Here is a 17,886-nt window from a genome sequence, read left to right on the forward strand (position 1 = left end):
TATATATATATATATATATTTATAGATAAAAATATATTGGATTATTGGTTTGGTTCGGTTTGGTTTGGTTCGGTTTGAACCCAAACCAAACCATTCGGGTTGAGTAAAACATGAACCAATTGGGTTATGTAAAGAGCACGGTTTGGTTTGGATCGGTTTAACTTCGGTTGGTTTGGTTTGGATTGGTTCGGTTTGGGTTTTTTGCCCACCCCTAATCATCATGATCAATTTCATCATGATCAATTTCAGCTCATCTGCATCATTAGTAGCTTCCCTTATAGACTTTTTCCTCAGATGAACCATTTCTGCACAGTTTGAAATGACAATTCAAAGTTTTCATCACTGCTTCGATGAAGATTATGTTTTCTCTCACTTGAGTCTTCTCCTCAACTCTAAAAGTACGAGCATCTGTAGTGTCATCCATTCCAACTGCAGAACCACTGGTAGCTACACCATTTCCAAATATGAGTTGCAGATCTTCAAAATTTCCAACAGAATCATATCGTAGATAGGCATGAGTAGGATGTTTCTGTGGATAAACAAAAATTGTTTTCAGTTATAAGATGTTTGAAAACTTAAGTTTTGATGCTTAAATTTATGTAATCATACATACCTTTAAATACTCATCCCACACTTCATCTGGAGCAGTATATCTTTTTGTGTCAGTATCCCATCCAAATCCGGAGTTGAAGCATTGAAGATCCAAATAGTTTTTGTGTATGGTTCTCAAAAAAATTATTCTACTTAGGTAGTACTTGTGTTCTTTTTGGCATCCAAGTTTTTCATTGAGAACTTGTAAGATTTTTTGTTCCAATGTAAACTTGTTTATTATACCACTAGCATCATGCCACTTTAGATGAATTTCATCGACAAGTAGATTAATCAAAAGTTTTGTTTCCCCTGGTCTCCATTGACCATATGTACCTTTTTCTTTACTTTTTGTGAATTTCCCATTAGCTAATTATAGTAATATATCACATCATTCAAATTTAATATAGACAGAAAAAGAAACACAAAGGAAAATATGAATAAAGAACACAATCAAACAGAACATGCATGTTTTATGTAATACACAAACATAAAAGTAAAAGATATAAAATTTCTAGCAAAGCTAATGAATTATAACTCGTCTTTGACTTGGAGAGAATTTATAGAACATGAATATGTCGGAAAAAGAAAGTGGATAGTAACCAATGTGGTTTTATGCATTTTCCTGTTCTGCTTTACTTCTAATCTTTAGAAGTAGAGTTTTGTTAGGAACACAAATATTATATTTTTGGGTTGGGTTTTATTTATAATTTGCTACGCTTTTGGTTTTATTTAATTTACTCTGACAACGTCACATTTAATCTTGTAACATGTATTATTAATATTCTTGTATGCATTTAGAGAGAAATTAGTAGAGAGAAAAGATAGGAACTAACTTTTACCTGCATATCCAGATATTTGTTTGAAAATTCTTGCATCCTGTGATCGATATTCCCAAGGTAAAGTCTACACTTTTATTTATGCTATGAAATGAAGGATTCTAGGGGTTCATGAAATTATGGATTTATAAAACATAGAGGTAACACTTGATGTAATAAGGGTTTTTTTTATGAATAAAATTTAACATTCATTCAAAAAAAAAAAAGAATAGAAAGCGTTCCTCATTTTCCGTTGAAAAGGAAGGTAACTATCGTAAGACGAAAAACGCTGCGTTTTGGTGAGAGGAAAATAAGGCGATCTTGAGTGCGACGGTTTCTGGGTTCGATGGAGACGGCGATTCCGCCGGATTTACCGGCGTCTCCGAGAGGAGGATTGGGGGAAAAGACTGCGATTGAAGGGGGGGGGGGGTCAGATCGAGAAGAAACTAGAACAAATTTGGGTGTCGATAGCTCAAGATAAGAAGTCTCTGAAGAAATACGATGTCGAAATTGTTACAAAGGGGGGGGAAGCAAACGGTGGAGATTCCGGATGAGGTAATCACTGAATCGACGCCGTTATGGGATGATTTTCTAGTTGGGAAGTTTTTGGATCTTGCTCCTCACGTTGCAAAGTTCCACATGGTGTTAAACAAAATCTGGAGATACGGTGATTTATCGACAAAGGTGGGTATATGAAGTGAACGCCACAACTATGCGATTCAAAATCTCAGATCAAAAGGCTCGTGAGAAGATTCTCAGGCGTGGTGTGTGGAATATTGTAGGAGTCTCGATGGTAGTTTCGAAATGGGTTCCAAGAACGGAGGAGGAGAAACAGGAGGAGGAATCGATTCCCATGTGGATTCACTTAACGAAGGTTCCACTGCATATGTTCTCTTGGGAGGGGCTCAGTCTGATAGCGAGTCCAGTGGGTTGTCCAGTAAAGCTCCATCCGGAGACGATTGCCTGTACGAGTTTTGAAGTTGCGAAGGTCTTTGTTAATGTGGATGTCTCGAAAGCATTACCAAGGGAAATGACTTTTTCAAAGGATGGAGAAGAGTTTTTGGTGGAGTTCCACTACCCGTGGCTTCCTTCAAGGTGCAAGCATTGTAACAAATGGGGTCATAATCAGAAAGTGTGTATCTTGAAGGGGAAGAATAAGGAAAAAGGGGTCCTCACAAGATCAAACTCTAAGGATGTAAATACTATAGAGAAGATAGAGGAGGGGCAAAAGGAGATAGGGGAGATGAGCAGGAATGAGACTTCAGAAGAGGTTTCAACCTGTAGAACTGAGGAAACGGTAAAGGATATAAGTATGGGCAAGGAAAAGGAAGTTTGTGAGGTTGCTTGGGCGCTGGTATCTCCGGGGAAGGCTGGTAGATCACAAACAAATAATCCGAAGGAAAATGATTCTGAAATTCTGATCTCAACCTCAAAATATTCTGTGTTGAGCGCAAATGAAGAAGAGGAAGGTGAAATAGTGGAAAAGGAAAAAGAAAATGAGTATGAAGATTTGGAAGTTAGTGAGAAAATGGAGGACTATGAAGAGGATATAGAGGATGATTTGTTGATGAGCAGTAAAGGAAAAGAGAAATCAGTGGTAAAGAGGGGAAGGAAGAAAGGTCAGAAGACTATGGCTCGGGCTGCTAATCCAGTCAAGAGTAAAAGGTCTTCTCGTTTAAAAAAATAATATGGCGGGGTTCTTTTGGAATGTGCGCGGATTCAACAAAATTTTGAAACATTCCGTCGTCAAATAGTGGGTAAGGGATAAGGATTTGTTATTTGGATGTGTGTTGGAAACAATAGTAAAAGAAAGTAAAGCAGGGAATATCTTGAAGTCGGTGTTTGGTGATTGGTCAGCAATGATGAATTACGAACATAGCCAAGGAGGTCGGTTCTGGTTATTCTGGAGAGAGTCAGTCTGTATGACTCCGGTATATAAGTCAGATCAGTTCATTATTTGCTCAGTTGGGTTACAAAATGAGGAGGAGTTCTTTTGTACGTTTATTTATGCGAGTAATGGAGCTGAGGAGAGGAATGTTCTATGGAGTGATCTATGTGATCACCATTCTTCACCTATGTTCAGGAATAAAGCTTGGATGTTGTTGGGTGATTTCAATGAGATTCTTGATGGGGAGGAGAGTACTGGATTCACAAATATGGGAAGGCCACCGTGTGGAATGAGAGATTTCCAAAGGATGGTTCTGCAATGTAGTCTATCAGATATGGGTTATCAGGGTCCGCTTCACACTTGGTGCAACAAGAGGGAACACGGGGTGATTTGCAAGAAGCTTGAGAGAGTGCTGATAAATAACGTTGCACTTAACAGATTTCCAAATGGATACGCAAGGTTTGAACCAGAAGGTTGCTCGGATCACTTGAGGTGCAAGATTCAGTTATTGCCGCAAAGTGAAAAAATTCGAAGACCGTTCAAGTATGTGAATTCCATTGGGAGATTAAAGAGTTTTATCCCTATGATAAAGGAGTATTGGGAGTCGACGGAGGTTCTCTTTCTTTCAACGTCTGCCATGTATAGGTTCTCAAAGAAGCTTAAGAATCTAAAGCCACTTATTCGCAACTTGGGAAGGGAGCAGTTGGGAAATCTAACGAAGAGAGCTCAGGAGGCTTATGGTATCTTATGTGAGAAACAGAAAAATATTTTGTTGCAACCTAATGAGATCAGTGTACATGAGGAAGCTGAAGCTTATGAGAAATGGATTTATGTGGCTGGGTTGGAGGAAGATCATCTGAAGCAAAAAGCAAAGCTACACTGGTTGGAAGTTGGGGATCTTAACACTACAAGAAAACAGCGGTATTCTGACGGACATTCCGACGGAAAATGAAATCCTCGGAATATCCCGAGGAATTTCCGAGGAAACACAAAATTGGGTTTCCTCGGAATTTCCTCGGAATATACCGACGGAATTCCGAGGAAATATTAATCCGTCGATATATTCCGAGGAAATTCCGAGGAAAAATGGGTTCCTCGGAAAAAACCGATGAGTTCCGAGGAAATATTATAGCCGTTGGAGAACCGTTGGGGGATTTTACAAAATTCCAAGGAAATTCCGACGAACTAGCCTTTTCCGTCGGAATTCCGTCGGAATTTCCTCGGTCTGTCGGCAGGATTTAAACTATAAATACAAGCACTCCTCTTCCTCTTCATTCACTCCATATCTTCATCCTCCCTCTTACTCTATTTACACACGAATTTGATTCATAAAAAATATGTCTTCTTCAAATTATTTTCGTTCTTGGATCGATCGACCTCATTTGGATCCGAACACGAGATTGCTTACGGAAGAATACCAACGAGGTATAACCGAATTCATGGGGTTAGTTCACCGACAACCGGAAGAAAAAACAGGTATGTTAAGATGTCCTTGCTCTAATTGTAAAAATAGAAAGGTTATTAAAGAGTGGGATGTTTGGACTCATCTATATTTGAGTGGGTTTACACGAAGTTACAAAATTTGGTATCATCATGGGGAAACTGATTATGAACATGGTAGTACTAGCGAACCTCAGCCAGCGGTTAGATTAGAAGAACCAATTAGAACGGATGTAGATTATGGTGTAGGTACTGAGCAGATGGTAAATGATCATTTTAGAGGGGAAGATTTACCCAATGCAGAAGCTAGGAGATTTTATGATATGTTGGATGCTGGAAAGCAACCATTGTACGAAGGTTGCAGAGATGGTCATTCAGCTTTATCATCTGCTACAAGATTGATGGGCATTAAAACAGATTATAATTTGGCTGAAGACTGTGTGGATGCGATTGCTGATTTTGTAAAAGGTATTCTACCCGAGGATAATGTAGCTCCTGGTTCATACTACGAGGTTCAGAAACTCGTAGCTGGTCTTGGTTTATCGTATCAGGTAATAGATGTATGCAGCGACAACTGCATGATTTATTGGAGGGCGGATGAACAGCGGGTTACATGCAAATTTTGTGGAAAGCCTCGTTATAAAGATACGAGTGGAAGAGTTCCAGTGCCATATAAAAGGATGTGGTATTTACCTTTGACGGAAAGGTTGCAGAGGTTGTATCTGTCTGAACGCACAGCGCAACCAATGAGATGGCATGCGGAGCACTCAACAGATGGTGAGATCAGACATCCTTCAGATGCAAAAGCGTGGAAGCATTTCCAATCAAAGTATCCCGACTTTGCGTATGAGAGAAGAAATGTCTACCTTGGATTATGTACTGATGGTTTCAGTCCGTTTGGCAAGAGTGGAAGACAGTATTCTCTATGGCCCGTCATTCTTACACCATACAACCTACCCCCAAACTTGTGCTTGCGACGAGAGTTTTTGTTTCTCTCGATTCTCGTTCCCGGACCAGAGCATCCTAAGAGATCACTTGATGTGTTTCTTCAGCCACTAATATATGAGTTGCAACAACTATGGGCTCAAGGTGCTGAAACATACGATGTTTCGTGTAAAGAAAACTTTCAAATGCGGGCAGTACTAATGTGGACAATAAGTGATTTTCCAGCATATGGTATGTTGTCTGGATGGACAACGCATGGAAGGCTATCATGTCCATATTGTCAAGATAACACTGATGCTTTCCAACTAAAACACGGAAGGAAAACGTGTTGGTTTGACTGTCACAGGAGATTCCTACCACCTGATCATCCATATCGTAGGAGTAGGAATTTGTTTACGAAGAACAAGAGGGTGTTTGACAGTCCACCTCCGGAAATTTGTGGGAAAGATTTGAAGATACAACTAAGAGATTTTGGTGCAGAAAGGACGCCAGACGTCGGTGGACATGAGCGTTTTCCGGTAGATGCTGTTGGAGAACTACATAACTGGCACAAAAAAAGTATTTTCTGGGATCTGCCATACTGGGAGGATCATCTGCTAAGGCATAATTTAGATGTCATGCATATTGAGAAGAACTTTTTTGACAATCTCATGAACACGATCCTTAATGTTCAAGGTAAAACAAAGGATAATTTGAAGTCAAGACTGGATTTAGTCGATATATGTGCTCGTTCAGAACTTCATGTTGATGAGAATGGTAGGGCTCCTTTTCCCATATACCGACTTGATGCAGCGGGAAAAGATGCGTTCTTTGATTGGATTTCAAACGATGTGGAATTTCCAGACGGTTACGCATCAAATTTGCGTAACTGTATCGACAGAAAGGAAGGAAAGTTTACTGGCTTGAAAAGCCACGATTGCCATGTAATGATGCAGCGCCTCCTTCCGTTCGCCTTCAAGGAACTATTACCACGAAATGTTCATGAAGCAATTGCAGGGATAAGTGGTTTTTTCCGCGATTTATGCACGAGATCAGTGACTCTTGAAGGTATTGAAAATTTGAAGACTAACATAGCCGTGATTCAGTGCAACCTTGAGAAGATATTTCCTCCCTCATTTTTTGATGTTATGGAGCATCTTGTTATTCACCTGGCAAGAGAATTGGAACTTGGTGGTCCTGTGCAGTATAGATGGATGTATCTGTATGAGCGGTATATGTTCCATTTGAAGAAGATGGTGAAAAATTTAAGTAGGGTGGAAGGTTCTATAGTCGCACAGATGATCAATGAAGAAACTTCAAACTTTGCCGAGTACTACTTTCCAGCAGAAGTTCAGACCAAAAACAGAAGACCTGCTCGGCATGATGATAGAGGCGAACGGGCAACATATCATGTTACGGTTCCAGACATTTTCACAGACGTTGGACGACTTAGCGGAAAACCAAAGGACCGTCGACTTACTGAGCAGGAGCGCAGTCATTTGCAAACATATTTGCTCACCAACTGCGAAGACGTTCTTCAATATGAGAGGTAAATAAATGAGCTTACAAATTTTTATTTTAACAAGTTGAAATTTAAATCTTAATTAATTACATTATTGTCATCATATACAGGATTTTCATGGCAGAAAAGCGGTTCGAGTATAGATACGCCACAGAGGACGAACTAGAAGAAATGAAGCAGAGAGAATTTACTGGATGGATGTTTACTTATGTGAGTGCTTTAAACAAATTAAAATATATTTTATCACATATTTATACTAATTCACATTTATTGATATAACATATATATATGTGCTATTAATAGGTGTCTGCTGGTTTGGCCAGAGGTGAAACATTTGACGATTGGATACGTGAGATGGTCGTTGGACCAAACTTTGTTGTGAAGTCATATCCGAGATTTTGTACTCGAGGATATGCATTCACAACTCAGAAGAGGAGACGTTCGAGTACGACTTATGATGCTGGCGTTTGTTCTGCATCAGGAGATGATGTATACTACGGACACATACATGAGATTTTGGAAATCAAGTATTTGGGCATGGTTGGATTGCGCTGTACTGTTTTCTATTGTGATTGGCACGACAACACTCCAGATCGAGGTGTGAGAACAGATGCATTTGGTGTTACATCAGTAAATTCGAGGCGAAAGCTGCAATATTATGATCCTTTCATTCTTGCTTCTCAGGCCGATCAGGTAATTAAATGTTAATTATTCAGAATGATTCATCATCATGTGTATTAATTTATAATTTTTCTAAATGTTACAGGTTTGTTATATCAAGTACCCCCGGGTAAGGAACAGAGATGATCCATGGGTTACTGTTACAAGACTCAACCCGAGAGGCCGAGTTCAGGGAAGTTCTGAGCTGGAAGACCCACTACAACCAAGCACATCCGGCAACTTAAGTGCAGCAGAAGATTTAGCTGGAGTTGGCCTTGTTGTCGATTTAACCGACTTTGGAGAGGAAGCCGTCGTTCACGTAGAGGATGAACCAGTGATTGGAGAGTTTCACCAAGATCCAGATTCAGATTCATCTGGTGATGATGACTCGGAAACAGACTACCATTGATTTTTTTTTTTTTTTTTTAAGAAATACCGAGGAAATTCCGAGGAACACTTGATATAACCTCTTTCCTCGGATATTAGTTATTTGGTTTATCTAGCAAGGCAAAGCTGAATACGAATTAAAAACTACTCAAAACACAACCAAATAAAACGAAGAAACCATGTAAAAGAAATACGAACTCATAATTAAGAAAAAAAAAAACTAAGTTCAAAATTAACAGAAAATAAGACCATAAAACGTTAGAATAGAAAAGAAAATAAAATAGCGCGGTCGGAAATCAAATGGCAATACTGGCCGGTGATAGCTCCTACTCCTCGTCTCCTGCTCCAGATGTTCCTGCATCGTTGGGTCTCTTGGACCTCTTTCTTACCCTGTGTGTACCACTCGAACCCGAACCAGAGCTGGATGGAGAGTTGTCCCGATGAACTACATCATCCTTTTGGCAACGACACGGCCTGATACGTGAAATGGCAGCCCAGATCTTGTGTAGCATGTCGTTGTTTGTCTTTATGCTCTGATCTCTCCAATGTTGTTGCTGGCGCGAAGTGGCGTTCGGTGGAAGCTCTTGCAGCTTGTACTGGCTGGAGTCTGATGGGAGTAGCTGATGGGGTTGTGAATCATCTGGAATGGCTTGTGCAGCCTCATCTTCTCCTTCTTCATCAACCACGGCCTTGCCTTTGGTCTGATATTTTGGCGTGAAGAAGGATGGCTTGTCTACTAGTGCGGTAGCAGGGGGTAGGAACTCAACTGCAGCCTCTGAAAGTAGAGCAGTCAGGCCGATCTGAGGCAGGTGGCAGTAGAGTGTTTTCTTCGCTCGGTCCTGGAATACGTAGACGTAAGGACCATCCCGATCGATCCTCGAGTGGGGACCAGCTATGAACTCCTTACTTACAAGAGAAATGACATCCAGGTAGTTCCAAGCAATGTTGTTCGATCTGTCCAGTGCTACCTGCTGGTTCTCGCAGTCTACACCCACATGTCTAAGGATCCGAGTAATCACTGCACCAAATCCACATGCATTGCTCTTGGATTTGGTTACTTTCCCCTTGTATCCTGCTAAGTTTGCGGCCAGCACCGCTCCCATGTTGAAGGCAGTAGCAGGTGGGAATGTAGAGTTTCCAAATGCCGGTAGCAAATGCCTCACACCTTGGTACAGGAGGCACAACTCCCATTGCGTGACTGATGCGGCTGTGGTTGTCCCGTATAGCAATGAGCCAATGAGGCGTGTGGCATATCTCAGTACTGGGCTCCGGATAAGTGACTCCTTTGCCTGAGAAGATCTATAAACCCCTGTGCCAATCGTTTCCCAGAAGTTCAACAGCTCTGAAGTCCAATAAAGACCAGATGTCCTCTCCCCTGCACTCAATCCAAATAGTCCGCAGAGGTCTGTGAAAGATACCTCATAGTATACTTTCTGCACTACGAATGCCAGAAAACCTTCCTGATGGCTATCATCGGGACGGCTGACGTATGCGGATGCTATGAACTGGCGTACCAACTCCGGATAAGTGGGTTCGTTGAGGTTGCATAGTTGGCCTAGACCCATGTTCTGGAACAGCCCTTCAATGTCTGCTTTGATTCCCAATATTGTCATCGTCTCAGGACATGCTAGTTGTGTAGCCGGAACGGCTACCTTCTTCATGTTGTTGTAGTGGGTGGTATCAGACTTATCCCACTTCTTTGGCCTTTGCTTCTCTCGCTGAGACGAACCCTCTTCTTGTGTGTTCTTCTTTGCTGATGTTTTCGTGCGCTTCATTCTCTACAAAATAGAATCATTGCTCTCAACATGGTTATAATCAATTAAGAACTCAAAGCAACATGAAAATGAAAGGCGAAATCGAGTTGTGATAAAAAAAACCAAATTGAAAAAAATTCTCAATCCCTAAATCATCTCAAATCCTGTTCCAAACTCGTTGATCACAGACAATTGTGTTCTATTCCATGTTTAAACATCTGTTTCATGCATATTTGATCAAGGAATCAACACGGAAATAAGAAATTCACAAAACCCAAAAAATTGCTCAAGAACACGATTTCAGAATGTGGAGATTCGCGGAGTATACCTGTCTTAGGGTGAAAACGAGTGTAGGAATCAGGTAGAGCTCGAAAAATCAAGGGGAATAGAGCCCAAAATTGTTCAAATCGGATGATTATAGAGAGAGAAAGGGGGAGAATTATAGGGGAAATCGGAGGGGATGAGAGTTCTGAGGTTTAGATCCAAAAAAGGTCGGGTTTTGCCTTATAATTCTGTTTCCCGCACACGCATCGATCGATGCGTTTTTGAACAAATACGGATCGATCGATCACATTCTTACGCTTTGGTCCATCTTAGTGATCGATCGATCCGTTTTTGGACATATATCCATCGATCGATCCGTTTATAAAAAAACTTACAAGATTTTCCGAGGACATTCCGAGGAACACTTGAGATTCTCGATCGATCGATGGGATAATCTCATCGATCGATCACATTCTTACGGTCCGGTCTATCTTAGTGATCGATCGATCCGTTTTTGGACATATATCCATCGATCGATCCGTTTATAAAAAAACTTACAAGATTTTCCGAGGACATTCCGAGGAACATTTGAGATTCTCGATCGATCGATGGGATAATCTCATCGATCGATCACATTCTTACGCTTTGGTCCATCTTAGTGATCGATCGATGCGTTTTTGGACATATATCCATCGATCGATCCGTTTATAAAAAAACTTACAAGATTTTCCGAGGACATTCCGAGGAACACTTGAGATTCTCGATCGATCGATGGGATAATCTCATCGATCGATCACATTCTTACGGTCCGGTCCATCTTAGTGATCGATCGATGCGTTTTTGGATATATATACATCGATCGATCCGTTTATAAAAAAAAAATTGACGTATTGAAACCCCAAACACTAGTTCCTCGGAATTTCCTCGGAATATTCCGAGGAAATTCCGAGGAAGAAGAGGGTTTCCTCGGAGTTCCCTCGGAATAATCCGAGGAAATTCCGAGGAAATAGGGTTTTTAAACCGAAAACAACGTTTTGCGGTTTGAATAACACCTATATAACCCTTATTAAGTGTCTTACGTTCATTATGAAGTCAAATATTTGTTCCTTACCGTATAATTAACACTTTTCCGATTGTATGAACGAAATCCCACAACATAAGAGAAACACTTATACCTTTTAAAGAACGGTAAAGGGAATACTTTCAATTAGTTTTGAAATTTGTTATTTCATGGTTTATGCTCATCTATACAAAGAATCCTCAATGGTATGCATTACAATTGTATAAGAAATGAAATACGGCAAAAAAAATTGATGTTTTGAAACCCCAAACACTAGTTCCTCGGTATTTCCTCGGAATATTCCGAGGAAATACGGATATTTTACTATCCGTCGGAATTTCCTCGGAATATTTTCATTTTACCGGGCAAATATTTCGCGAAAATTGAAATTAGAATTCCGACGGAATTCCGACGGATAATGTCCGTCGGACCCTAGGTTTTATAACCACGAGCCCCTTCTTCTTCCCCATTTCTCTCTTCTTCCTCTGCGCGACTCCTCTCTTCTCTCCGGCGATTTCCCCCTGAAATCCGACGATATCTCCGGCGATCTCCCCCTTCTCTTACACAAATCATGTAAGGAACCTATCCCACTCTCTTAGGTTCTATTTGTTAGGTTTTTGTGTAGTTTTGATAGATTTTTGTTAGGGTGATTGGTTAGGATTGTGATTTGGTTGTATAATAGGTTTAGAATTATGATTTGGTTGAATAATTTGTTTTGTTGAATTGATTTAGAATTTTTTTAGAATTTTTTAATTTTTTTTGTATTTATAAAATCGATTTTTGTATATAAAATCGATTTTTGTATTTTACAAATCGATTTTTCTATATAAATTCATTTTTTTGGATTTTACAAAACAAAATTTGTATATAAATTTGATTTTTTGGATTTTACAAAACATTTTAAATATCTATAAAAAAATTTTGGTGATTAAAAACTATTATTTGGGATTTAAAAATATTTTTAATATATATATATATATATTATTAAAAATATTTTTTGTAATTATTAAACTATTTTATTTATTAAAACTATTTTTTGTTTATTAGAAATATTTTTATATATTTATTAAATATTTTTAATATATATAAATCTTTTTTTGTGATTAAATTATTTGGGATTTTTTTTTAAAAAAAAATAATTTATATATTTCTCTATTTATTAAATATATTTTTTTAATTTACAGGTCTCATGATGATCAGACCCGGCCTCGACAGCGTCGTGGTCGTGGTGGTACGGGGAGCCAGTCTCGGGATTCCAGCCATTTTCAGGATTCCCCTTCGCCCCACAGCTCCAACCATACATCTCCCTCTGCTGCACCCGCTCCTGCTCCTCTCGCTCCCGCTGCTGCATCCGCTCCTGTTCCTCCGGATCCTCCGGGAGTGTTGCGTGTTGCGGAGTTGGTTCAACAGCCCGGTCGTGACCATCTTCCGTATCTCACTCCGTATCCACATGGACGGGGTCAAACATGGTAATTAAACATTTTTTTTTCTTTAAATTTGGATTCATTATTAACCGTTTATTCTTTTTATTAGGTTCAACCGATCCGGGAACGGGATCAGCGCATGGATCAACCGTATGATGTACTCGGCCCTCGACAGTGGACATCCGACTTTCACTCACTTCCCTACCGACAAGCAGGTTCTGTGGTTTCGTCAGTTTGCGGTAAGTATTCTAATTTTTTACTTATATTTTTAATCTTTAATATAAATTTTCTACTAATTGTGTTTTTTTTCAGCAAGAGTTCAACTGGAATTCCGATGAGACGCTCTTTATCTATCACCACTTCGTCCATAAAGTTATGGACAACTATGGGAAGCAGATCCACGAGTGGAAGAAGAAGTGGGAAATCAACAAGGTTCGATTTAATTTATTAAACAATTTTTTAATTTATTAAACTATTTTCTTTTTTTTTTATTAAAAGGTCCCAAAGTCGATGAACGACACGGTCTGGAAGGAGTTGTGTGCGCATTGGGATAAGGAAGAGACGAAAGAAACTTCTTCCACCAACTCCACCAACCGCAGGAGCGACCGTAAAGGGAAGGGCATCTACAAGCATAACTTGGGTGCTCAATCTATTGCCACTCTGGGAGATCGCATGGTAAGTTCAACCGCTTTTTCTTCAATTATTTGAGTTTCAGAATTTTAATTTATTGTGCATTTCTTCTAATTTCTAATGTTTTTTTAATTTATGTTTTTTTTCAAGGCGGAAGAAAATGATGGCGAGCCGGTTGATGATCTCGCCCTAATGAGGAGGGCGTATACCAACAAGAAGACCGGCCAGATTGATGACGGTCTTGTGAGGGACGTGGTCGACCTGGTCCAAACTCAGGTGGTAGACGAAGTGTCTCAGCTTCAAACCGAGGATGACGCTTCGACGGCTTCGACCAACTTGTCCCGGTTTCGAATCAACGAAATCGTTGAATCCGTAAGTTCTTTTTTTTTAAAAGTTCAATTCATTTATTTCTTGGTTTAAATTTGTAAATTTGGCTATTTTCTATTCAGTCGGTTCCAAAGAAGAAGGGACGTTTGGTCGGTTTGGGTCGTCGCACCCGGTCGGTTCCTCCTTCTTCTGCACCACCGCCCTTTGTTGATCCAGAAGTACTTACGGCTCAGTTGAAGGACAAAGATGATCGTATATCTTTGTTGGAGACCCAGATGGCGGCTCAACAGCCGGGCTATGAGGCACAGAGGAGGCTGAACCAGCAAATGATGGAGATGATGCAGAGGATGTACCCGAACGAGGTGTTCCCGGACGTGCCAGACCCGTAGTTTTTTTTTTTCCAAAAACTCGGAATGTTTTATTTTTATTTGTGAAACTTTGAATATTAATTAATATGATTTCAATTTTAATTTCATATTTTCGAATTTAAATTTCAGAAATTTTTTTTTTTTTTAAAATTAATATTTTTTACATTCCGAGGAAATTAATTATATTTTTTACTCGATCGATCGATGCGTTTTTGGACATAAATCCATCGATCGATCTGTTTACAAAAAAACGTTCGGAATATACCGAGGGAACTGTTTCCCTCAGAATATTCCGAGGAACCGGTTCCTCGGAATATACCGAGGGACATTTTCCTCGGAATATTCCGAGGAATATGTCCGTCGGTATATTCCTATCGATCGATGTATTTATGTCCAAAAACGCATCGATCGATGAACGTCCGAGGAAATATCCCGACGAAGTTCTCCCTCGGTATATTCCGAGGACATTTCTGACAAACTAGTGATCCTCGGAATTTCCTCGGAAGTTTGTTTCCTCGGAATTCCGTCGGGAAATTCCGAGGGATTTCCGAGGAAAGAAGAAATTCCGAGGAATTATTTCCAACGACTTGTTTCGTTGGTATGTCGTCGGAATAACGATATTCCGACGAAATTCCGACGCTTTTTTCCCTCAGAATCCTTGCTGTTTTCTTGTAGTGTAATAATAAGATTTTCCATTGCTCTATTAAAACTCGTAAAGCACAGAATACTATAAGGGAGATCAGAGGTATAAATGGTGTTATACTTAATACTCATGGGGAGATTAAGGTGGAAGCAGAAAGATATTTCTCTGAGTTTCTGAATCAGTCTCCTAGTAATTATCAAGGGGTAACTTTGGAAGAGCTAACTGAGCTACTGCAGTATAGATGTTCTGAGGAAGAGTGTAGAAATTTGGAGGCTGAAGTCTCTGCTGAAGAAGTCCGTAAAGTGTTGTTCTCTATGCCGTCCCATAAATCTCCAGGCCCTGACGGTTTCCCAAGTGAATTTTTCAGAACAGCGTGGTCAGTGATAGGGCATGACTTCACCGTTGCAGTTCAATCAGTATTCAGATTCGGTTTCCTTCCGAAGGGTGTTAATTCAACCATTCTTGCGCTTGTTCCCAAGAAAAAAGACTCTATGGAGATGAAGGATTTCAGGCCGATTGCTTGCTGCAATGTATTATACAAAGTGGTGTCAAAGATTCTTGCAAATAGGTTGAAATTGATACTGCCTAGTATAATTTCCGAGACTCAATCCGCGTTTATCAAAGGGCGGTTGCTGCAGGAGAATGTCTTATTGGCTTCTGAACTGGTGAAAGACTACCACAAGGAATTTGTGACGCCAAGAGGGGTAATGAAGATTGATATTTCCAAGGCATTTGACTCAGTCCAATGGTCTTTTGTTTTGAAGAGTCTTGAGGCTTTGGGGTTTCCAGAGAGGTTTATCAGATGGATTAAATTGTGCATCACTACTCCCTCTTTTTCCGTTCAAGTAAATGGAGATTTGGCGGGTTATTTTCAGAGCTCTAGAGTGTTGCGTCAAGGTTGCTCGCTTTCTCCCTATCTTTTTGTGCTCTGTATGAATGTTCTGTCCAGAAAGATTGATAAAGCAGCGGTTGAGAAGAAGTTTAAGTTTCATCCTAGATGTAAGTCGATCTCTCTTACTCATCTATGCTTTGCGGATGATTTAATGGCTTTTGTGGAGGGGACGAAGGAGTCTATCCAAGGAGCTTTAGCAGTGTTTGATATCTTTGATGAGTGGTCGGGTCTTATGATAAGCATTGCCAAGTCCACATTATATCTAGCAGGGGTTTCGGAGAATGAGACAAAAAACATATTATCTAACTTCCCATTTGCAAAGGGTGATCTCCCGGTTCGTTATTTGGGTCTACTCTTGATGACTAAAATGATGAGGAAGCAAGATTACTTTCCTCTTGTGGAGAAGATTAGAGGTAGAATCAGTACTTAGACCACAAGATTTCTCTCGTTTGGGGGAAGATTACAACTGATAAAGGCTGTAATTATGAGTGTGGTAAACTTCTGGTCAACGGTTTATCTCCTACCTAGGAAATGTATTAAGGAGATAGAACATCTTTGTGGGGCTTTCTTATGGACAGGACCAGAGCTGAAAGCTACGGGATCTAAAGTGGCTTGGTCGGTTATCTGTCAGACGGAGAAAGAAGGAGGCTTGGGTATAAGAGATCTAAAAGTTGTAAACAGAGTAAATGTACTAAAACTCATTTGGAGATTGTTCTCGGGTAAGTCTCTATGGGGGAGATGGATTGAAGCGAATCTGCTGAAAATGAAGTGTTTTTGGGAGATAAAGGAGAAAACGCAAATGGGATCATGGATGTGGCGAAAAATGTTAAAATGAGAGATATAGCAAGGAGGTTTCATAAGAGAGAGTTGGGTAATGGAAGGCATATCTCGTTCTGGTTTGATTATTGGTGTGACAGGGGTGTTCTGGCTTCTCTATTGGGAGAGCGTGGAATTGTGTGCTTGGGGATCAGGAGAGAGGCTACTTTGGAGGAGGCGGTTATGTGTGTTCGAAGAAGGAGGAGTCATCGATCACAGATGCTGAATGAGGTTGAAACTCTGTTAGTGCTGGCTAAGGAAAAGTTCAGAGAAGGAGTGGAAGATGGTAATTTATGGAAAAGGAGAGAAGGGTATAAAAAAGAATTCTAGACTCATGAAACCTGGTCACAAATGAGAACAGTGGGGGAGAGTTGCTGTTGGTCTAAAGCCGTATGGTTCTCTCAGGCGACCCCAAAATATGCGTTCATGACCTGGCTTGCAGTGAGAGATAGACTGTCTACTATGGATAGAGTCTCTAAGTGGAGGCAGGGTGTTGATGAGGTTTGTGTGCTCTGCAAAAATGCACCTGAGACTAGAAACCATCTATTCTTTGAATGTCCCTACTCTTCTCAGATATTGGAGTATCAAACTAGTGGTATTCTTCTCAGTGCACAAACAAATGTATGGCCTGAGGTTTTAGCTCATTATGGATGAGAGTTTGGAGAAGAAGAAGAGATTTTGCCTAAGATATGCTTTTCAGGCGACAATTCATGCTGTGTGGATTGAGCGAAACAAGATCAAGCATGAGGTGAAGCCTCTCCCTATTGCAACTGTGATGAAGTTAGTGGAGAAAGAGATCCGTAACAAGCTAAGTATTTTGAGATCAAGAGGAGTAAAAGGATGGGAAGATGGACTGCAGTTTTGGTTTGGTACTAGAGTGTAAGTCTTTGCTCAAAAATAGGATTCTAGGGGTTCATGGAATTATGGATTTATAAAACATAGAGGTAACACTTGATGTAATAAGGGTTTTTTTGATGAATAAAATTTAACATTCAAAAAAAAAAAAAAAAAAAAAAAAGAAGAGAAGGCTCGGTCAAATAAAGTCCCTAATTCATAGTTGACTTAATAAAATTAAACTCACAAAAAGTCAATGTCAAGCAGTAAACAGAAAACGTTAGTATATTTCTCTGGCCTTCTTTTCATCTTCATCTTCCTCCATTTTCTTCCTAGTGGAAAACCAGTGATCGTAAATCAATTGGGGGACGATTGAAGAAGAGATTTCTGAAAAATTCTTCTATGAAAACGAAATTTCCAACCATTTGAGCATGAAAAATAAAAAAACATTGCTTAGATAAAGAACCAAATTTATAAGAGCCAAAAAACATTGCTTAGAAAAATAAAAAAACATTGATGTGTTTATAATAATTTTGTTGTGCAAATGGAAATGTGTAATTGATTGATAATGAAATCATTGTGAAATATAGTAGGGGAACACTTTGAATTGCATAAATAAAATCAGGAATTAATCTAGATTTTTGAAA

At 39.7% G+C, this 17,886-nt stretch overlaps 1 protein-coding gene across 1 annotated transcript; it reads left to right on the forward strand.

Annotated features, from left to right (window-relative positions):
* The first annotated feature begins 2,118 nt into the window (after positions 1 to 2,118).
* On the forward strand, positions 2,119 to 17,288 carry LOC106394268. The gene is made up of 7 exons (XM_013834851.2): positions 2,119 to 3,064; positions 3,210 to 4,215; positions 14,789 to 16,002; positions 16,168 to 16,308; positions 16,377 to 16,691; positions 16,767 to 16,906; positions 17,046 to 17,288. Exons 1-7 carry the CDS (start codon positions 2,119 to 2,121, stop codon positions 17,286 to 17,288), a joined length of 4,005 nt encoding a protein of 1,334 aa, XP_013690305.2.
* Positions 17,289 to 17,886: the final 598 nt, after the last annotated feature.

The sequence above is a fragment of the Brassica napus genome, chromosome C9, assembly GCF_020379485.1.
Source record: "Brassica napus cultivar Da-Ae chromosome C9, Da-Ae, whole genome shotgun sequence".
In the NCBI taxonomy this organism is placed as follows: Eukaryota; Viridiplantae; Streptophyta; class Magnoliopsida; order Brassicales; family Brassicaceae; genus Brassica; species Brassica napus.